Source organism: Ogataea philodendri (assembly GCF_020536065.1).
Source record: "Ogataea philodendri strain CBS6075 chromosome Unknown scaffold10, whole genome shotgun sequence".
In the NCBI taxonomy this organism is placed as follows: domain Eukaryota; kingdom Fungi; phylum Ascomycota; class Pichiomycetes; order Pichiales; family Pichiaceae; genus Ogataea; species Ogataea philodendri.
The window spans coordinates 1-19,563 of NW_025763818.1; the positions used below are offsets into that span (position 1 = coordinate 1).

General features: G+C 48.7%; 16 protein-coding genes across 16 annotated transcripts; 10 read left to right on the forward strand and 6 right to left on the reverse strand.

Annotated features, from left to right (window-relative positions):
• Positions 1-357: 357 nt before the first annotated feature.
• On the reverse strand, positions 358-2,436 carry OGAPHI_000577 (uncharacterized protein; the record flags this gene model as incomplete). Its single annotated transcript, XM_046207006.1, has 1 exon — positions 358-2,436. One exon carries the CDS (start codon positions 2,434-2,436, stop codon positions 358-360), a length of 2,079 nt encoding a protein of 692 aa, XP_046064234.1.
• OGAPHI_000578 (uncharacterized protein) lies at positions 1,157-1,465 on the forward strand (the record flags this gene model as incomplete). The annotated part of the gene is made up of 1 exon (XM_046207018.1): positions 1,157-1,465. The coding sequence occupies one exon, from the start codon at positions 1,157-1,159 to the stop codon at positions 1,463-1,465; it is 309 nt and encodes a 102-aa protein (XP_046064235.1).
• A 617-nt stretch (positions 2,437-3,053) lies between the features above and the next one.
• OGAPHI_000579 (uncharacterized protein) lies at positions 3,054-4,016 on the forward strand (the record flags this gene model as incomplete). The annotated part of the gene is made up of 1 exon (XM_046207029.1): positions 3,054-4,016. One exon carries the CDS (start codon positions 3,054-3,056, stop codon positions 4,014-4,016), a length of 963 nt encoding a protein of 320 aa, XP_046064236.1.
• Positions 4,017-4,309: 293 nt separating this feature from the next.
• Positions 4,310-4,738, reverse strand: OGAPHI_000580 (uncharacterized protein; the record flags this gene model as incomplete). The annotated part of the gene is made up of 1 exon (XM_046207040.1): positions 4,310-4,738. The coding sequence occupies one exon, from the start codon at positions 4,736-4,738 to the stop codon at positions 4,310-4,312; it is 429 nt and encodes a 142-aa protein (XP_046064237.1).
• Positions 4,410-6,227, forward strand: OGAPHI_000581 (uncharacterized protein; the record flags this gene model as incomplete). Its single annotated transcript, XM_046207051.1, has 1 exon — positions 4,410-6,227. One exon carries the CDS (start codon positions 4,410-4,412, stop codon positions 6,225-6,227), a length of 1,818 nt encoding a protein of 605 aa, XP_046064238.1.
• A 92-nt stretch (positions 6,228-6,319) lies between these two features.
• Positions 6,320-7,045, forward strand: OGAPHI_000582 (uncharacterized protein; the record flags this gene model as incomplete). Its single annotated transcript, XM_046207062.1, has 1 exon — positions 6,320-7,045. One exon carries the CDS (start codon positions 6,320-6,322, stop codon positions 7,043-7,045), a length of 726 nt encoding a protein of 241 aa, XP_046064239.1.
• Positions 7,046-7,122: 77 nt separating this feature from the next.
• Positions 7,123-8,622, forward strand: OGAPHI_000583 (uncharacterized protein; the record flags this gene model as incomplete). The annotated part of the gene is made up of 1 exon (XM_046207073.1): positions 7,123-8,622. One exon carries the CDS (start codon positions 7,123-7,125, stop codon positions 8,620-8,622), a length of 1,500 nt encoding a protein of 499 aa, XP_046064240.1.
• A 30-nt stretch (positions 8,623-8,652) lies between these two features.
• On the reverse strand, positions 8,653-9,246 carry OGAPHI_000584 (uncharacterized protein; the record flags this gene model as incomplete). Its single annotated transcript, XM_046207084.1, has 1 exon — positions 8,653-9,246. The coding sequence occupies one exon, from the start codon at positions 9,244-9,246 to the stop codon at positions 8,653-8,655; it is 594 nt and encodes a 197-aa protein (XP_046064241.1).
• A 135-nt stretch (positions 9,247-9,381) lies between these two features.
• On the forward strand, positions 9,382-11,829 carry OGAPHI_000585 (uncharacterized protein; the record flags this gene model as incomplete). The annotated part of the gene is made up of 1 exon (XM_046207095.1): positions 9,382-11,829. The coding sequence occupies one exon, from the start codon at positions 9,382-9,384 to the stop codon at positions 11,827-11,829; it is 2,448 nt and encodes an 815-aa protein (XP_046064242.1).
• On the reverse strand, positions 10,293-11,624 carry OGAPHI_000586 (uncharacterized protein; the record flags this gene model as incomplete). Its single annotated transcript, XM_046207106.1, has 3 exons — positions 10,293-10,569; positions 10,873-10,929; positions 11,215-11,624. The coding sequence occupies 3 exons, from the start codon at positions 11,622-11,624 to the stop codon at positions 10,293-10,295; spliced, it is 744 nt and encodes a 247-aa protein (XP_046064243.1).
• Positions 11,830-11,844: 15 nt separating the features above from the next.
• On the reverse strand, positions 11,845-13,302 carry OGAPHI_000587 (uncharacterized protein; the record flags this gene model as incomplete). The annotated part of the gene is made up of 1 exon (XM_046207117.1): positions 11,845-13,302. One exon carries the CDS (start codon positions 13,300-13,302, stop codon positions 11,845-11,847), a length of 1,458 nt encoding a protein of 485 aa, XP_046064244.1.
• On the forward strand, positions 11,884-12,612 carry OGAPHI_000588 (uncharacterized protein; the record flags this gene model as incomplete). Its single annotated transcript, XM_046207129.1, has 2 exons — positions 11,884-12,014; positions 12,111-12,612. 2 exons carry the CDS (start codon positions 11,884-11,886, stop codon positions 12,610-12,612), a joined length of 633 nt encoding a protein of 210 aa, XP_046064245.1.
• Positions 13,303-13,459: 157 nt separating the features above from the next.
• OGAPHI_000589 (uncharacterized protein) lies at positions 13,460-14,269 on the forward strand (the record flags this gene model as incomplete). The annotated part of the gene is made up of 1 exon (XM_046207140.1): positions 13,460-14,269. The coding sequence occupies one exon, from the start codon at positions 13,460-13,462 to the stop codon at positions 14,267-14,269; it is 810 nt and encodes a 269-aa protein (XP_046064246.1).
• Positions 14,270-14,909: 640 nt separating this feature from the next.
• Positions 14,910-16,565, forward strand: OGAPHI_000590 (uncharacterized protein; the record flags this gene model as incomplete). The annotated part of the gene is made up of 1 exon (XM_046207151.1): positions 14,910-16,565. The coding sequence occupies one exon, from the start codon at positions 14,910-14,912 to the stop codon at positions 16,563-16,565; it is 1,656 nt and encodes a 551-aa protein (XP_046064247.1).
• Positions 14,949-16,592, reverse strand: OGAPHI_000591 (uncharacterized protein; the record flags this gene model as incomplete). Its single annotated transcript, XM_046207162.1, has 2 exons — positions 14,949-15,779; positions 15,861-16,592. The coding sequence occupies 2 exons, from the start codon at positions 16,590-16,592 to the stop codon at positions 14,949-14,951; spliced, it is 1,563 nt and encodes a 520-aa protein (XP_046064248.1).
• A 59-nt stretch (positions 16,593-16,651) lies between these two features.
• On the forward strand, positions 16,652-18,298 carry OGAPHI_000592 (uncharacterized protein; the record flags this gene model as incomplete). The annotated part of the gene is made up of 1 exon (XM_046207173.1): positions 16,652-18,298. One exon carries the CDS (start codon positions 16,652-16,654, stop codon positions 18,296-18,298), a length of 1,647 nt encoding a protein of 548 aa, XP_046064249.1.
• Between the last annotated feature and the right edge of the window lie 1,265 nt (positions 18,299-19,563).

The window sequence follows — 19,563 nt, forward strand, 5'->3', positions numbered from 1 at the left end:
GAAGGTCATTGACATGGGCGCTGTGATCTAGAGGAGTTGAAGAATCGAATGGTGGAGTCAGAATGGCTAAAAACCCAATAATGATGAAATTACCTTTTTTGGAACTTGGAGGATCAGATGAGCCAGGGGGAAATTTCGCGATAGGAGCAGAACGTTGACGATCTGGGCCTGTGAGCGCGCGCGTACACATCCAGAAAGCAAGCGAGCAGTCGATTGGCCCTGATAGCTGGGAAAAAACAAGAGAATGTATGTGGGAAACTTTTCCAGCATAAACAAAGGCATGTCCGTTCCCACAAAACAGCCCGCAGCATCGTATCCGTTCCATAAGTTCATTTTACTACATCATTCGTACAATGCTCAGGCCTTGTTGGAAATTTCAGCCTTTTCCTCCTCCTGGGCGAGCTCCCCCTCCAGGTCGAGATGTTCCTGGATGTTCCACAGTTCTTTATAGAGAGACGTTTCGCGGTCCAACAGACCGTAGTGGGTTCCTTCTTCGAGCACCTCCCCATTTCTAAGAACAATGATCTTGTCTGAGTCGGCAATGGTTCGGAGTCTATGTGCAATGCTGACGTTTGTTTTGTTGCTCTCTCTGAAAACCGAACGGATGGTCTTCAAAAGGGCTTGTTCGGTGTGGGTGTCCAAGGCAGAGGTTGCCTCGTCAAAGAAGGTGATTGGAGAGTCTTTCAACAGCAGCCTTCCAATGGCGAGTCTTTGTTTCTCTCCTCCGGAGATCATCATGCCTCGTTCACCAACAATGGTTTCCACGCCGTCGGGCAGATCGGTCACCAACTTGTCGAGCTTCACCTTCTCGATCACCGACATAACTTCCTCGTCAGAAGCGTTGAGGTTTCCGTACCGCAGATTTTCCAGAATTGTGTCGTTGAACAGTGGGGTATCCTGGGGAACAACCCCCACATGTTTCCGGAGACTTTCCAGGTCCACATCTCTAATGTCCTGGCCGTCAATTAAAATACGGCCCTCAGACACGTCGTAGAACCGGAACACGAGTCGCAGAATGGTGGACTTGCCGCTTCCCGAGGGCCCCACAATGGCAACTTTCTGTCCGGCGGGGATCGTGAAGGAACAGTTGCGCAAAATCGGCCGATCTGGATGGTAGCCAAAAGTGACGTTCTCAAACTTGATCTCGCCGCCGTGCATGTTGAGCGGTGGAGCGTCTGGCTTGGACTTGATGGTGATGTTGTGTTTCTGCAGGTTGAACAGCGACTCCATGTCCAAGAGCGACTGTTTCAGCTCACGGTACACAGAGCCCAAAAAGTTGAGAGGAACAGACAGCTGGAACACGAGCTGGTTGATCAACACCAAGTCGCCGACCGTCAACGAGCCGGCTGCCACACCCTGGCACGCCATGTACATCATGGCCGTCAAAGCAGAAGTGAAGATCAGGTTCTGGCCCGAGTTCAAGAACGCAAGCGACGTGGCAACCTTGATGGAGGCGTTCTTATAGTTGTTGAGGGCCGAGTCGTACTTGTGCGACTGGAACGCCTCGTTGTTGAAGTACTTGACGGACTCGTAGTTAATCAGCGAGTCCAATGCCACGCTGGCTGCCTTTTGGTCAGCCTTGTTGGCCTGTCTTCGGAACCCGGTTCTCCAGGCTGTGGTTCTGATGGTGAACACAGAGTACGCCAGCATGGTGAGCAGAGTCACCGCGGCAAACGAGGGACCGTAGTTGTATGTCAGGATACCGCACACGACGGAGATCTCAAAGGTAATTGGCAAGATATGAAAAACCATTGCCGTCAGAACGTACGAAATACCTTTGGTACCCCGGTCGATGGCCCTGGTGAGGCCTCCCGTCTGCCGAGCCAGATGGAAGTTCAGATCAAGGTTGAGCAGATGCACAAACGTTTTGTGTGCCACCTCCATAATGGCACTCTGAGCCACACGAGCAAAAATTGCGTTTCTGAGCTCGCCAAATAAGACGGCCCCGAACCGGGTCACTCCGTACGCAAGGATGATTGCGCCGATGGTGGTGGGGAGCACGCCCGCCTGCGAGACCCAGTCTATGTTCATGGAATCGATGATAGACTTGAAGAAAAACGGAACCTGCACATTAAGGATCTTGGCTGCGATCAACATGGCTAGAGCCACAACAACGCGGAACTTGGCCCAGGGGTTGTTTTTCGGCCATATGTAGGAGAGCAGGTCCTTGAGGATCTGCACCTGTGAATGGCGCTGTTTCTTTGCCGTAGCAGGCGCAGGTTTGGGAGCTTCTTGAAGAATAGGCCGAAATGAGTGGAAAAATCGGTGGGGGGGTCCGCGTTGTAAAGGTTTGGCACCAACGCTCCGGACGAGCGAACTAGTGGCAAACCGGAGTTCCAGGCCCTGTTGTCTTGTCAGTTGCGAAACTGACCCGAACGGTCTCCAGCATTGAGGTTTAATTGCGTGCCGGACGCTAAACCGAGAAGCGAGAAACATCTAACAAATTAACAGGTTTTTCTAATAGTTTATAACCACTCTAATTATTTTTCACTCTTGTCAAAGTCGGATTCCTGTCGACGCGTCGACACTCCAAAAAGACCCATCACGACGCACAGGCCTCGCGGTTGCATGACATTACAGCAAACTAAATTTTATGCCGAACAGCGAGCCAGAATGTTTCCGTCCATCCATCAGCATAAAGCGGTGCATTACTGACGTCCGAAACAATAGCCAATGCCAGGTTTGACATCTTATGCAAGCTATTTTTTTAGCGTTCTGCACAATTAGCGATAAACTGGATAACAATACCGGAACTTGGGGCCTTTCTACTAGCCTATAGTTGAACGTGCGTATTTTCTGGTTCATCGAGCATCAAAACATCGCGTTCATGGACCAAATTGGTTTGTGAAATTATCCGTTTCCAGAAAATCTGGTGCAGATAACGCATGCTATTTTTTTCTTTTCCCCTGGTGCAAGGCCATTACCATAATCAACAGGGAACGATGTCATGGGGGCGATGATGGCTCTGGACCTAATTTCGTTTTGATAGTGGCAGAAATTTTATCGCTTTCTAATATATTCAGTAGTCCATCAGTTCGTATTTGCTATGGACCATGGAGTTTGTCGCAGAACCCACTTCTGACAGCGTTGCTGCGTATTACTGGATGAGAGCTGCAAATCACGAGTCCGGGGAGCTTGCTCCGTTCGACTGGCATCCTTCTGAGCTATTGCAATCGTCCCAGTCTTCCATCAACCCGTTGCTCATTCTGAGAGAAGAAAACGATGTTGCTCCAAAAACAGAGCACACTCCGGATCCTTCCAGTCACAACTATCAATTGCTTTCGTTTGACGACCACACAGTGCAAGCTGTTCCTCCGCATCTTATCGAGTCTCCGACCGTTTCCGCTACTAGTTCGATCAAGTCGTCCTCGTCGGTGGTTTGGATGGAGGATCATTTCTCCGAGCCCGGATTGATTCCGTTCGAGAATACAGAGTACATCACCCGTGTTGATCACCTTGCCCCTCAGATTCATCGTCCTGGCCACAAACGAACGGTTTCGGAGCCGGTTTTCGGAACCAGACACGCCCGCCGAGCCCTTCCCAAGGTCACAATGAAGGACAAAAGCGAGTCGTGTGTGTTTGATGCTGCGTACTGGTCTGATGTGAATAGACGACTACCTGTGCCGTGCGAAGAAGATGCACCGCCTTTATTCCAACTCCATTTTGTCCAGACCACACAGCAATTGGAAAGAACGTCCCTGATTTTAACCAAATACCTCGAGGACGACTATGATCTGGTGGAACAACTCCGAAGCGAGCGTGATTATACCGAAAACACCATAGAAATGTCCACCAAGCGTCGTAAACTGGGCGATAATATCAACTGGAAGCCGATGTCTGCAGGAAGCGTTTTGGGGTTGAACGAGGTGTTCAAGCTGCACCAACGCGAGGTGAGTGCCATGCTGCAAAACTGCACACAATCATGTTTCGGGGAGCTCAACATGCGGGAGCTGCGTGCGTGGAGACGAGGCGACGGCGACCTTAAACGCAGACAAACACAGCCCGACTTGTACTAATCAGATCCACATCCAACGGTCTTGCTACCAAACGCGCGCCTCCATCCCCGGAAAGAGGGGGAAAAGTCTCACTTTGATGTTTTTATCCTGTCCACTGTTCGTTTTCATTCTGTTATGCAGATAATCAAATCTTTCACATAACTCGTTATCTACTCCCCCACCACCATTTTATTTTCTTACCCCCGGTGGCGTTCTGATTATCGACAAAGGTCGTGTGACACCCGGGCAAACTAACATTTGAACTTTTTTTTGACAACAAAGTCGTCTCGTTGGCGAAAAAAATTTTCTGCTATTTAAATGTCGCGATTTCCCAAATATTCAGTCGCGGCCGTGTTTCGAAATATTTTCTTTTTCTGCCAATTTCGATAAAGTGCAAGTTGCTTGTGAAAGGTGATGTCATTTGAAGAAACAGGTGCTACCGTCCAGACGTCTTCTGTTTCTGACATCCCAACCAATGGCAAGGTAGAGCAGGTGACTCCCTCCGCACCACAGGACCCGGTGGCGTCGGTGGCGTCGACAGAGCCCCAGGTTCCCGGCAAACATGCTTTGGAGCAAGAGACTTTAGATAGTCCCGATGCCAAGAAGCCCAAGTTGGACGAGCCCCAATCTACGGAACCCGCACAGCCATCGACTGTTGTGCAGGCCACTCCAGAAACTGGTGCTCCGGCTATGGTGCCTGCCACGATGGAGCCAGCCCCAAAACCTCCAGCAGAACCAGACATGAATAATCTGCCTGAGCATCCTCTACCTGCCCATCAAAAGAAACATGCCATTACATCTGTCAAGGCCGTGAGACGCTTAAAAGATGCGTCTCCGTTCCTCAATCCTGTTGATATTGTCAAGCTTAATATCCCATTCTACTACAACTTCATCAAAAGACCTATGGATCTTTCCACCATAGAAAAGAAGTTGAATGCGGATGCTTACGAAACCCCAGAACAGGTCACTGAAGATTTCAACCTGATGGTGAATAACTGTTTCACTTTCAACGGAAAGGAATCTGCTATTTCCCAGATGGCTAGAAACATACAGGCCAGTTTTGAAAAACATATGTTAAACATGCCTCCTAAAGAGCTGCCTCCGGGAACTCAACCTTCTGCCACAAAAGGAACCAGAAGAAAGGCAACCGCTGGTCTCGAGGTCCCACAACTTAGACGAGACAGTGCTGTTGACAACGGCAGACCAAAAAGAGAGATCCATCCTCCAAAGCCTAAAGACATGCCATACGACATCAGACCAAGAAAGAAGAAGTTCCAGGCCGAGTTGCGTTTCTGTCAGCAGGTAATCAAGGAACTCTTCTCCAAGAAATACGACTCCATCTCGTACCCATTTTTGGTTCCTGTTGATCCAGTTGCTCTTGACTGTCCGACCTATTTTGACGTTGTTAAAGAGCCGATGGATCTCGGAACGGTTCAAAGCAAGTTGCAAAACGGAGAGTATGAAAACGCGGACGCATTCGAGAGAGATGTGAGACTTGTGTTCCAAAACTGTTACGCTTTTAATCCAGAAGGAACAGCTGTTAATATTATGGGACATCGTTTGGAGAGTGTTTTCAACGAAAAATGGACAAACCGTCCATCCACACCTGTTTCACCACCCAATCTTTCTGACTTTGATTCCGATTTCGAGGACGATGACGATTTCAATGTTGATGTCGACTCGATTACCGACCCAACCATTGATTTCTTGGTGGCCAACATTGAGCGTATGACTCAAGATCTCAAAAAGATGAGACAAGAGAAGTACGAGCAAATGAAAAAAGAATGGCTCAAAAAGCGGAAGACAAAGAAGGGAGGAAAGAAAGGAGGAAAGAAGCGGAAAGAATCTATATCACAGCCTAACGGTATCTATCCTACGCACGTCACTTATGAGATGAAGAAGGAGATCAGCGAGGCCATGGCTTCTATCAACGAAAAGATGCTGAAGAATGTGATTGCTATTATTAAGGAAGGAATTCCTGACCTCGCAGATGACGAAGAGATTGAGTTGGACATGGACCAGCTTAACAACGAGACTCTTCTGAAACTATATAACTACATTGTGAGGGGAAAGAGCTCCAAGTCTCAGCGCAAGAAGAAGAAGGCCAATAGTGAAGAGAAAAAGATTGAGAGCTTGAAGAAGAAGTTGCAACAATTCGAGGACGCTGAGGTCGACGAGAGTTCTGAGGATGACGACGATGATGACGAGGACGAGAGCTCTGAGGAAGAGTGATTGGTTGGAATATTATATTCCATCGTGTATAATTCGATAATTAGTGTAAATTATTACGGTATATTTGTACATCAAGGCGGTGTAGGGTATCTATGGAAAATAAATACGAGGAAATTATTACCATGGTAACAGCCAGTGTATCTATTATTGGGGATTCGGCACTTGTTTTTAGCGCTGAAGACTCACGCTCTTTACGCGAGAAATATGGGATTGCCGGGATCTTGACAGGTACTCTTCCCATTGCGCCTCAACAAAGTTTGTTATTGGGGGTTCCCCTGCGTTTGAGTGTAGAAGAGGTTCTATACTTGTACGAGAAGAAGGCTATTGAGTTCGCTGGCGCTATTGATACAGATTGCTCGAACCCAACAGCAGCCGATTCTGACGGCGGGTTTTATGAGACGCCCAACTCAATCACAACGACCGTCTCCCCAGATCAAGAAACGCTCTTGTACGAGTACGTTTGTGCACAAGAGCAGGATATGGACGAGATCTACCGGACATACTGCGTTTTCAAGAAGCTGAAGCAGTACGGACAGTTTATATTGCCCGGTTTACGATTTGGGGGCAAGTTTGTGTCGTATCCTGGGGACCCCCTAAAATACCATTCGCATTTTATCGTCAACACCAAGAACTATTACTCGGACAAGCTGGATCTGATGGAACTGACTAAAGGAGGCCGTCTGGCCACAAACGTCAAGAAGATCTGGCTCCTTGCTGGAGAGAAAGGTATTTCGCGAAATCACAAAGATGGACTGTCATTTCTCAAACAGGAAACCCGAACCGTTTTATTTTCGATAGAGTGGTCTGGTTTTGGATAATTGATCAGACTTATTACTCCGCAATCGCCTAAATTTTTAGTTCTTGGGATATTTAACTAGCCGCAAGAACCTCCATCATGTCTACGAATATGCATTCTGCGATTGTGATTGGCGCGGGCATTTCTGGTCTCAAATCCAGTATCGAGCTCAACAAAAATGGTATTGACACGATTATTCTTGAGGCACGAGACCGGCTCGGTGGTCGGTTGCACACAGTGACGACCGAGTCTGGTTTGAAGCTCGATCTGGGTGCTTCCTGGATGCACGACTGTCTGTACAATCCGTTGTTGAAGAAATCCATCGAAAAGGGTAATGTCAAGTATTATTTCGACAACGGCAAGTTCACCTTCCATGACAAAGACCTGGGCATAGTTGACGACAATCACAAGCTGCACCCTGTTGTTCAAGAGATGAGCGACTATCTGCAATTTGTTTGCGGCCAACTCAGCCATTCCGACGATGTGAGTGTCAAGAACGCTGCTTTGAGATATCTACAAGATAAGAAAGCCACTTTGACCGAGACCCAGATTAAGTTGGCTCCGCAACTGCTTAGATACTACGAGATGTGGATCGGCTCGTCGTGGAACGTTTTGAGTGCTCGGTTGATCTCGGGCGACGCGCATCTGGGCAGAGACGCCATGGTTACCAACGGATATCGTACAATTTACGACAACGAGCTAGAGGAGCTTTATGAAGTTGTTGGCACTAGGGACGTGGTTGGCAGTTACATCAAGCTGCAGAAGGTGGTTTTCGCTATCGAGTTCAGCGAAGAAACAAGAAAGATCTGTGTGAAGACCAGAGATTACTCCGGAAACGTCGAGTCTTTCTACAGCGACTATTTGATCTGTTCCGTTCCATTGAGCGTGTTGAAACTAGAGGATAAGAGCGAGAAAGGCCATATCGAATGGAACCCTCCACTTCCAAAGACAATCACCAGCAAATTAAAGGGTCTGAGTTACTCTCACTTGGGAAAGGTGTTTTTCGAGTTTGACAGTCCTTTCTGGCCAACCGATGCCGATAGATTCTTCTGCATTCCTCAGAACGACGAGCAGATGACTTATTCCGTTCAAACAAACGCCAATGTCACTTTTGACAACTTGAAGATCGACCCGGTGCTGAACAGAACGCCAACTCCCTGGACCTTACCGGTTTTGTTCCTAAACATCAATAGAGGCACTGGAAAGCCTGTTATTCTTGCGCTCACATCCAACCCGCTCACTGAATACGTCGAGACGCACTCTTTCGAAGAGTTCTGGCCGATTTTCCGTGCCGGTTTGGCAAGCATCTCAAACTTGCAAGAGTCCCAGGTTCCTATTGCGAAGGACGTGGTGAAGTCTGAGTGGAATAACGACCCATATGCCAGAGGCTCCTATTTGGGCTGTGCGGTTGGCGATTTGATCGACGAGGCCCTGGAAGCCCTGACCGACGCTCAGGACATTTTCGACGGCAGGGGAAGAGTCCGGTTTGTCGGCGAAGCACTGGCCGAACAAGGGAACGGCTGTGCTCACGGTGCATGGATGACTGCTGCAAGGGAATCGGAGAAGATTGTCAAGCTTGCTAATCGTGGAAAATTATAATGGTTGGTAATATTATACAGTGTTATACATTTAGTATGGCTTGAATCCGCCTCTACCTCTTGCTCTGAACCCTCTTCCTCTTGCTCTGAAGCCTCCACGGCCTCTACCACGGCCTCTTCCTCTACCTCTACCACCAAAACCAGGCAGGTTAGTTCTTTTGGCACTGACTTTCAGTTCTCGTCCACGGAAAACCGAGCCATTCAGCTCATCGATGGCCTTTTGAACATACGATGGGTCTGAAAACTCAATATAAGCAAATCCCTTTGGGTTCCCCGTCACTTTGTCCGTAAGGATGGTGATTCTATTGATATTTCCAACCGATTGGAAGTGGTTGTGTAGTTCCTCTGGCGTCGATGCGTAGTCCACGCTTCCAACAAACACAGACTTTGAGTCAATGTCCTCTCTCTCTGCAAAGTCCAAATGCGAGTCTGAACCCGTCATAGAGACGTTGGAGTCCGTTCCTTCGTCGTTGATTTGTTGCTGTAACTCTCTCAATTTTGCGGTTTCCTCCTCCATTTCCTGTACCTTTGCTTTCAACGCAGCCAATCTCTCCTCCTCAGTCTGCTCAGCAGATCCAGAGGCCAGCACTTGCTCGTTCGATTGCACGTTCAATTCCTCAGACATTTTATTTTAATCAATGATTAAAACTAGAGAAAAATTATATATAGGTGGTGTGAGGGTTATCTTAATTAAATTAAAACCTAAACAGTATATCTCTCTATTAGCCAACGTTCCAATTGAACAAGCCAGATTGTCTAAATGTTGATTTGCTTGTGGCAGGCCGTATTTGGACTGTTTTATGTGGCTGTCTGGGCGTCTGCGTTGGCGCCAGATCTCCCCAACAACGGCGATGACGACACGCCCCCAACAACAAGGATAATTGACGTCTTGTCAGATAACGCCAATTTCAGCAAGTTATTGTTGAGTCTGCAACGAAGCGATCTTGTTGATTACGTCAATGGACTCGAAAACATCACGTTTTTAGCCCCCTTGAACTCGGCCTTCGACCCAGACCAACTATACGTGCGACTGGATCAGGAGTCCGTGCTTCGGTATTTTATCGATAAACCCGTTGATTCGGCTCTAGTCAGGGGATTGGAGCTATACTACACGCTTTTTCTCGAGGATTCGGTGCTGAAAGATGGTGTCCAGTCGCCAATACTGCTCGACAATAGAGACGACTTGTTTCTTGCCGATAACTCGATTGTGGTTAGCGAGGACCATGCAGGGTCTGTGAACTCTGTTGTTTTGGGGATCTCCTCTTTCCTCGAGCCACATGTTAGTCTGTGTGAGTTTTTCCAATCGGTAGAAGAAGCAGACCCGGTTTTCGAAGAGTATCAAACACTTGCTACTTTGTTTGCTTCCAACGATTTTTGCAGTTCGCACAAACTGACCAACATGACTGTTCTTCTCCCGTCGGACGAGGCTCTGAACCTGAACGAGATCGAGTTGGCCTACCTCAATACCGAATTCGGACTCCAGGACAAAAATGCGCTACTCTCATCGTTCGTGCTACCGCAAATCATCGGAGGCAGACTGTCTCCACCCGTCAAGACTCGCAACCTCCACAAACGTAAGGTACAGGTGAGCTCCAATGGTGAGGGAAGCTACATCGTTGTGGATGGCACCAACTCGTCGTTTTCAAACTATCTTCTTTCCGATGGCATTGTTCATTTGTACGACTCGGTCATATTCGACGACGCACGGCCGGTGTTCACTCCCAGAAAATATCTGCTGGGACTCAACTTGGAATCTTCAGTGAACGAGGTCGATTTCCGCAAGCTCTCCGACCTGATAGACGATCCAGAGCTCAACCAGACCATATTTGTGCTTCCAACCACTGAACTGGCCGAATCCAAAAATACCCTACTGTACCATTTTTCCAGCGAAAAGCTCGACCTTAAAGAATCCAAGCTGGTGGACTCTAAATACTGCTCCAATTCAGTTCTCGGACATTGCCAGAAACTCAAGATCATCACACATGGTGATCAGGTGCTGATTAACCACAACGTTCTGGTCACTTCTCAAAAAATTGAGGTTGGCAATACAAACATTTACTTCATCGACGACAACCTGTCTCTTCCTCTTCCTTTTGAGACAGCTGTTTCGCCGTTTTTACGCTGCGCAAAGTCGTTGCAGTTCCTCAAGGATTTCGATTTCCTCCACTTTAAGAGCAACGATGGACTTGGATACACTATTTTCCTGCCCAACGCCGATGCCTGGGATACACTTGATCTAGTACTAGACTACTTGAGCGAGAACCCAGAAACTTTGCGGGAGGTCATCGGCAACATGATCGTCAACGGTCTGATCTACGACGATTTTGAAGGACAGAAAACGGTCACCACCATTTTGGGAGAAGAGCTAATTCTTCGTCGAGATGGGGACATTTTCATCAACGATACCCAAGCAGAGATTTCCTTGGAGCTAGAAGTTTTGTTTGATAAAGGAGTCGGACATCCTATCAAGACTGTTGTTTTTCCAAGCTCTGTGCAAATTGGTGTCCAGGAGCTGTTGACGACTGTCGATAGCGAAGAGTTTTTGAAAGTTTTATCATTGATCGGCCTGGACAAGCTCGTCAACCAAGGCTACTCGTTCATCATCCCAACTTCCAAGTCGCTGCAGCTGGGAAACTTCACTGTCGACCGTGGCTCAGTCCAAAAGCTCGCAGACTTTGCCAAGCTCCATGTTCTTCCTCCTGGAAGCATACAAAAGATGATAGATTGCGAAGACACTATCCCCACAATGCTGGATTCGGCAAATCTTACGTGTCGAGAGCTCACCTCGGGCGTCTCAATGCTAAGTATCCAGGGAGGAAACGACCACGAGGTGCGGTTGCTACGCAAGGGCTTGTCTATTGATGGATCTGCGGGTATCGTGTTTGTTGATCGGGCTATTGACCCCAGCTGGCTTGACTCGTCGAATGGACCGATCCACCTCCATTTGCCGTTTGTTGCGGGACTGGTCGGAGTGATCATCGGGATGTTTGTGCTGGCGGCCATCACGTCCTGTTGCCTGGTCTTCTCGGTGGGGAAACAATCCTCCTCTTCCCCCACCGCACGCTCCGAAACCACCCCACTGTTGCAGCCGCACGCATCGCTCGAGTCGCACAGCCAGCAACCCAAGTCGCAGTCCAACGACCAATTCGCAACATACTACTCGACACACTCCTCTTCGCAACCAATCAACGTGGAGCCTTCCTCATGATGCATAAAATATATTTCAGTTAACTATAGAGAACATCTCCAGGAGAGCCGAGTAATGGCCCAGGATCCCCAGAAGCACAAAGATGTGCCAGATGTGGTGCGAGCTGAAAATGTAGTCGACCCACCACATGGACAGCCAGCTTTTGCGCTGGGCAGTGACGGCGGGCTGTTTGTCGAGATACTCCTGTAGCTTGCCGGAGTTCTCCAGCTCCAAGATTGTCTCGTCGCAGAGATCGTGCTCATCGACGTGAACGTCGTTTCTCCATCTCTCAGGAACCAGAGTTCCGTAGAACTGGACACCCGTAAGGTACCAGACAAAGCTCCGAAGAAGCGGGACGTAAAGGTGAAGAGAGTAGGTCAGACCTCTCAGGAAGATGGAGGAGCAAAAAGCGGCCACTCCGAGAGCCGAAAGCGACATAAAGAACAAAATTCTCACGGGACGCGACTCTGGTTTGTCGAAGAACTCGGACCAGGTGAAAAACACACCCACAACGCCCGCAATCGACGAGAAAGCAATGAAGCCGAGCTCCGTGGCTGGGTACTCTTTCAAAGCAATATGCTCGGTGGTGATAATCGAGGCAGTGATCAACACTGTGATTCCTGTGTAGTCGATACAGGCAAACCTTTGACGCAGATAAAGTTTTGCGATGCAGTCGTACGTGTGCCAGACGACAGAAGACAGAAGACATTTGATGGAGGCCACGAAAAAGAAATTGGTGACCAGCTTATCGCCGAAGGACGAGTGCTGGTAAACGTCTGTGGAAGGGTAATGGTAGAACATTAGATATGCGATCAGAGCCGAGCCCAAAATATGCGTCCAGATATTGGCTGTTTCGTTGTGGCATTGGACAACACTCTTGAGCGCAGAAGTGTGTGACGGGTTGAAACGGTAGCCAAACACAATGTACTTGTTTTCGCGCCATTGAAATGGAAGCTCGTAAAAATGTAAAAGCCTCTTTGATCCGGCAGCAACAGCTTTTTCGTAGTTGTACAGTTTTCCTTTCAGTCCGGTGAGATGTTCGTTCGGGCTTAAAGGAATGCTGAACGTCTTTTCGACCTGGTCGATTTTCTCGTCCAGGAATTGCAGTCCGGTGAAAATTCTCTGGTGCAAGTCTCCAGAGTCTGTTTCTCGGATATCATTCAATAATGAGCCGTAATACCGGTCCAGTATTTGGCCGAGCGACGACAAACTTCTTTGTTTGTTTTGGATGAACGCGGTCTTCATGGACTCCAAGGTTTCGTAGAAATGGTAGTGGTAGTGGCTCGACTTGCCCGTTTGCTGGGTGAAATACGTCTCAAACGTTTCGATTCTCGATTCCAGCTTGGCCAGAAAATGATCAAACTTCTCCAGAATCCGCTCTTCCAGCGAGCTGTCTGGACTGAGTTGCGACTGCTGGCGGATCCGTCTGATCAGCAGCTGATCCTGCTCGTCGAAAGATGATGCCGGCTGGATTTCAACACCTGTGGAACTCATCTTGGGAAAAACCACTAAACAATTTTTTGTTTTTTTTCCTTTGCCCAGAAAATCTGTGCACGGGCCGGTAATTATTTATCCACACCTCGCACCGGTAGTCCCTGTTCCTTTTCCCTTACCCCACACTGAAAAACATGTTGCAAACTGATTTTTCACCATGCTGTTCAAACCCAACAACTCCCACGTCAAGACGCTATTTTCTCTCGCTAACCGCGTGTCTTTGATCACCGGTGGGTCCCGGGGAATTGGCCTTGCTGCTGCCATTGGGCTTGCAGAGGCAGGGTCCTCTGTGGCCATCACCTACAACTCCTCGAATTCGAAACATATGGAGGAGGTTGCAAAAACTTTCAGCGACCTGGGCGTCTCCTACAAGGCGTACCAGTGCAATGTTTCATCGAAACAGGCCAATGAGGACCTGATTGAGGCCGTCGTCAAGGACTTTGGAAGACTCGACATTGTGGTCCCGAACGCCGGTATTTGCGAGGAGTACCCTGCTGAGGACTACCCAGAGGACGCGTATCGGAAGATGATGGCGGTTAATCTGGACGGGGCGTATTTCACGGCCCAGGCTGCCGCCAATTCGTTTAAGAAACAGGTTGCCGCAGGCATCTTGGACCAAGGCAGAATTGTCTTTACCGCGTCTGTGTCGGCTAGCGTCGTCAACTTCCCGCAGAAACAGGCTCCGTACAACGCCAGTAAGGCCGGGTTGGTTAAACTGGCACAGTGTTTGGCGGTTGAGTGGGTCGATTTCGCCAGGGTCAACTGTGTTTCTCCCGGCTACATCGAGACAGACATTCTAGACCAGCACCCTGAGGAGTACCGCCGGTTCTGGATGAGCCAGATCCCTGGTAAGCGGGTCAGTGCTCCGTACGAGCTGAAGGGCATCTATGTGTTCTTGTCCAGCGATGCCTCGTCATACATGACAGGAGCAGACATCACCGTTGGGGGATCCTACACTCTGATCTGAGCCGGTGTCCGAACTAGATATTCCGACTGTATACACGCTGTAAGCGAAACTCTATTTACCCCGTAAGTCGAGGCTGATGTGCATGGCCCTAATGTGACTACCAAGCACCGCGGGTTTTGTGCTATTGTAGTCCTGTTTTGTACGTGCGGTGTAAGGTGTTTCTCAGAAAACTGGTTTTTCCTATTGTTCACCCCCCGTTCCACTCCACAACCCCGACGGCGGAGAAACAATAGAGCTTTCGATTGCATGTTTGCTGGGCCAACAAGACAAATTGGGCAAACGGAAGGGTTGTCTTGGGCACTGGCAGTCGTGGCAATCGACGAGCTTTATGAACGAATCCTGTTGTAGATTCTGAAATTTATCCGGTGCCAACGGAAAAACCCTACGATGAGCTAGGTTTTTAACCTTGCTTAGTTCCAAAAACAAATTTTCCGCCATCTATGCGTGCACACGTCATTTTTCCTGTGCCCGATTCATCCAGTTTCCCAATTGATGCGTTCGCTCCGCGTTGCAAATCAAACACATTGTCCCTTATTGTTTCCCCTTGTAAAAAACACGTTTAAGCCTCCCCCCTCGCAAGTTAATCCGACCCACTATATAGCAGGGGCTTGCCGCTAGAAAATCCGTACTGTACTTAACTATGGAAGACCTTAAAGAAATCCACTCCAACGTGAGTGACTCAGGAAAGGCTGAGGCCCTTGACGACCAGGGCTTGCAGTTCACTGCTCGTTTTGAGGAGCTGGAACTCCTCGCAAAAGAAGCAGAAGATACAAACTCCTTGTGGGACCGTATGGTGTTGAGAACTGGCTACACCATCAACTTTAGCCAGAGAAAACACATGGTTTACATGCTTGCCTTCTTTGCCTCTTTGGGAGGCATGCTTTCTGGTGTTGACCAATCGCTCATTTCCGGTGCCAAGGTGTCTCTTGTTCCAGATCTCAATGTTACCTCGCACGAGCAATCTCTTGTGAGTGCTTTGATGCCTCTGGGTGCTATTGGTGGATGTATCTGTCTTTCTCCATTGAACGAGCTTCTGGGAAGAAGACTGTCTATTATGGTTGCTTGTATTTCTTACACTATTGGAGGTGTTTTGTGTGCTGCTACTCCAAATGTTGAAGGTTTGTATGCCGGTCGTTTCTTTATTGGATTTGGTGTTGGTTTGGAATCCATCATCCCTGCCTACGTTGGTGAGTGTTCTCCATCCGAAGTGAGAGGAAACCTGGTTTCCTTGTTCCAGTTCAATATTGCTCTTGGAGAAGTTTTCGGATACGCTATTGCTGCCATGTTCTATTCGCTGGACGGTGCCTGGAGATACATTCTGGGTTCGTCGCTCGTGTTCTCCACCTTGCTGTTTGCCGGTATGTTCTTCCTTCCAGAGTCCCCAAGATACCTTGTCCACAAGGGAAGACTTGGAGCCGCATACACTATCTGGAAACGTCTTAGAAACATCGAGGACATTAACTCCAAGATCGAGTTCTTGGACATGATCCAGTCTTTGGAACAAGAAGAGCTCGAGGACGCCCACGTCTCAAGCAAACACAAGTGGATGGACTTCATCACCAACAGCAGAGCCCGCAGATCGCTCATTTACTCCACAGTGATGATTTTCCTTGGACAGTTCACCGGTGTCAACGCTGTCATGTACTACATGTCGACCCTGATGGCTTCCATTGGATTCGACGAGAAGAACTCTGTGTTCATGTCGCTTGTTGGAGGAGGTGCTCTGCTTCTCGGTACCATTCCAGCCATCATGTGCATGGACTACTGTGGACGCCGGTTCTGGGCCAATGCTATGCTTCCAGGATTCTTCATCGGATTGGTGTTTGTTGGTATCTCTTACAGACTGCCTGTCAACGGCTCTGCGTCGCTCGGATTGTACCTGACCGGTATCATCTTGTACATGGGCTTCTTCGGCTCGTACTCGTGTCTGACCTGGGTTATTCCATCCGAGGTGTTCCCAACATACCTGCGTTCGTACGGTGTTACCGTGACCAGTGCCTCGTTGTACCTGTGGGCCTTCATCATCACCTACAACTTCACCGATATGTGGAACGCGTTCACCGACACTGGACTGACTTTGGGATTCTACGGAGGAATCGCTGCTCTGGGATGGATCTACCAGCTGCTTTTCGTGGTGGAGACCAAGGGCAGATCTTTGGAAGAAATCGACGACCTTTTCTCCAAACCAACCATGACTCTTGTTGCAATCAACCTCAAGTCCGTTCGGAAAGACTTCCGCAACATTTTCCACGGAAACTTCAGAGAAGTGGTCCACGGAACATCTACTTCGTACTAGCTGTATAACTCGCAAAACAAGTAACATCTTTACACTGGCTAGCAAGAGAAAATATTGTACCAAAAAAAAAGACCCATTAGCACAAGATGAGTAGCGTCAACAAGTCGGGAACGCGGTTCACGCCGAAACTGACGCAGCGCAGCAAGCCCAGACCGTTTTCCAGCACGAGTCCGTCGCCTGTTCCGAAGACGGTCAAGAAAAAGACCGAGGTTGAGAGCGAAGTCACTGAAAACAACGAACAGGGCGAGGAGACAAACGATGATACAGCGACTTTCCTGAAGCCGCGGCGAGCATCTGTCGTTTCGATTGGAGCTTTGAGACGCTCTTCGATCACTGGATTGAAGAATACGGACGCGAATCAGAAAAGATTGTCGTCTCTGGGCCAGGGAACCTCTTCCAACAACATGGGGATGCGGAGTCGTCAAGGGAGCTTTGTAGGGGGCTCGTCGGAAAGACGCAAGTCGTCTGTGAGCGAGCCGGAAACACAGCCGGTAAAGATCGGTATTCCCGAGACGGCGAGCGAGGGTTCGCGCAAAAACTCTCTGAAGGAGACTCCTGTTCTTGTTGATTTCAAAAAGATCGGGCCTGCCACAAAAGCTGTCGATGTGCGCGAGGAGATCGATCCGTTGGTGGAAGAGAAGAGACGCCAGGAAGTTACGCTGACCAAGGCCGAGAAGGAGAAACAGGTGAAGTTCATTCTGGACCCGGAAACACAGGTGTTGACCAAAGTGTCCTTGGAGGAGTACCAGACGATGGTCGATGTTCCTAGTTCGTTGGTGATTAACGAGATCAAGGCTGCCAACAAGGTCAGAGGTCACGACGACGCGGATTTGTTGGAGAACTTTGTGATTAACGACGGAAAGGTTACGTTGGAGGAGCTATGCAAGCCTGTGATTCCGTTTGGCAAGACATCCAAGAACTTTGAGCTGGCGATCGAGGGAGACAAAAGACGACAGGCGCAGCGCGAGCTACGGTGCAAGCGGCGGAAACTGGCAAAGGAGATGCGCGTTCCTCTGAGCCAGCTGGAGGGTGAGGAGGAAGACAAGCTGGAGAAGGAGCGACACGAAAAGGCCAAAAAGATTTTGGAGGCAGGAGACCCCGAAAGCGCGCGCAAGAACAAGCGTCAGCCGCAGCTGCAGCTGGACGAGAACCAGCAGCTGATTTTGGATCCGGAATCCACGATTATCGACCGCCACAGCGGACGGACCGACTCGACAAGAGAGGTGGTTGACGAGAACCCGTACCAGAACCTTATCACTTCAGGTTCGTACTCGAAAAAGAAGTATGTTGACAAGTGGACGGCGTCCGAGACGGCGGAGTTTTACCGGGCACTTTCGACCTGGGGTACGGATTTCGGATTAATTGCACAGCTTTATCCGTACCGCACGCGACGTCAGATCAAGGCCAAGTTTGCGTCTGAGGAGCGGCGGAACCCGCATTTTGTGGAGCTTGCTCTTCTGCGGAAACTGCCTGTGGACATTGCCGAGTACGCTGCTAAAACAGGCAAGGATTTCAAAACGCTACAGGAGTACGAGGCGGAGATCAAGGCGTTGCAGAGCAAGCACGAGGAAGAGGTGAAGGAGATGAAGGTGTTGAAGGAGCGTGCAAGGCTGGAGGATCTGAACAGCAACAACGAGCCTGAACCGGCCAAGATGAGTTCGCGGTCGCGACGCGAGAAGTTGTTGGCGTTCCGTAAGAACGAGGAGGTTGTTGGAATTATCGAGAAGAAGTAGGCGCAGATAAAAATAATATACGATAAAGGGAAAAAAATACTGGGAAAAAAAAATTTAATTTTACGATAACCAGTCACATGAAGAAAGACTACGTTTTGGAGGTCAAGACGTCGGAGATCGAGCGGGCTGACTTGATATATCAGGAGAAGCCGGCGGCTAGTGGCGAATTGTCAGGGCCAGAGAATAAGTCACCGAAATATGTGCGATTTACGGTGCGGCCTGCTGTGCGAGAATCTAAAACAGGGTTTCTTGTTTTGCGCCTAATGATGACGATGGGGGCGATTTTTGCGCTGTACATTGCGATATTCGAGACGCTTAGCGCCAGAACACAGGCGTACGTGTATCTGGAGCGGGTTTTGCGAGGCCGTGGCTGGAACGAGCGAGTACTCCAGATCGGGATTTTTTTCGCCTGCTATCACTTGGTGAATATGGCGCATGTTTGGATATATTCGCAGGCGGAAGAGTGCGTGACAATTATCCCCAACTTGGGTGTTCAGAGCGAGTCGAGCGTGGTGCGCAAGGGCATTTTCGACCTGGTGATGGAGATCGGAGTGAGTCTTACTCATCACAGCAAAAGACACCCAGCGGTGTGCAAGCAGATTGTCAACAAACAGTTCTTTCCTATGGAGACGGTGGAAGACATCGCGATCGTGGAAGGATTTAAGAACTTCCAGGTGATTTTCTACCTGTCGTTGGTGGTGGCCGACCCAAATGGAACAGGGAATTTACAAATGTTTGTACTTTTCCCAAAACTGCTACCAAGAAGAAAATTATTGGAAACAGTGTGGCAGCGAAGCAGAGTGTACCTTAATAAACAATCCTAATCCGAATAGAGTCACTCGTTTCAGGGTCCGATTTGTCATATTGTCCGTTCAATTTGAGTCCGTTTAGGATCGTTTATGAGTTGCAGCAGTCGCATGGCCTAGACAACCGGAACTTTGAAGGGTAACCTATAGTATATCGGCACAACGTCCAAATCGGGAATGAGATCTATGTTTTGTTGCCTATTCAGGTAAGGTCGTGTCTTTTGAAACGTAGCCCGGTTTGCACTTGTAGAAAAATGTAAACATCCAAACAATAAGAAAAACTTTTCCTACACTACACATTGTCCACGGCCATACCTCAGAGCTCTGCCGGAAAAGATTTGTTTTCATTTCTTTCATATAAAGGACACTATTGCTCTTTTAGCTACATTTGAACCAACTAGTAACCAACTTATAGTCATTCCTTCATTACACTTTCCTTCATAACTTGGTTATTATTCA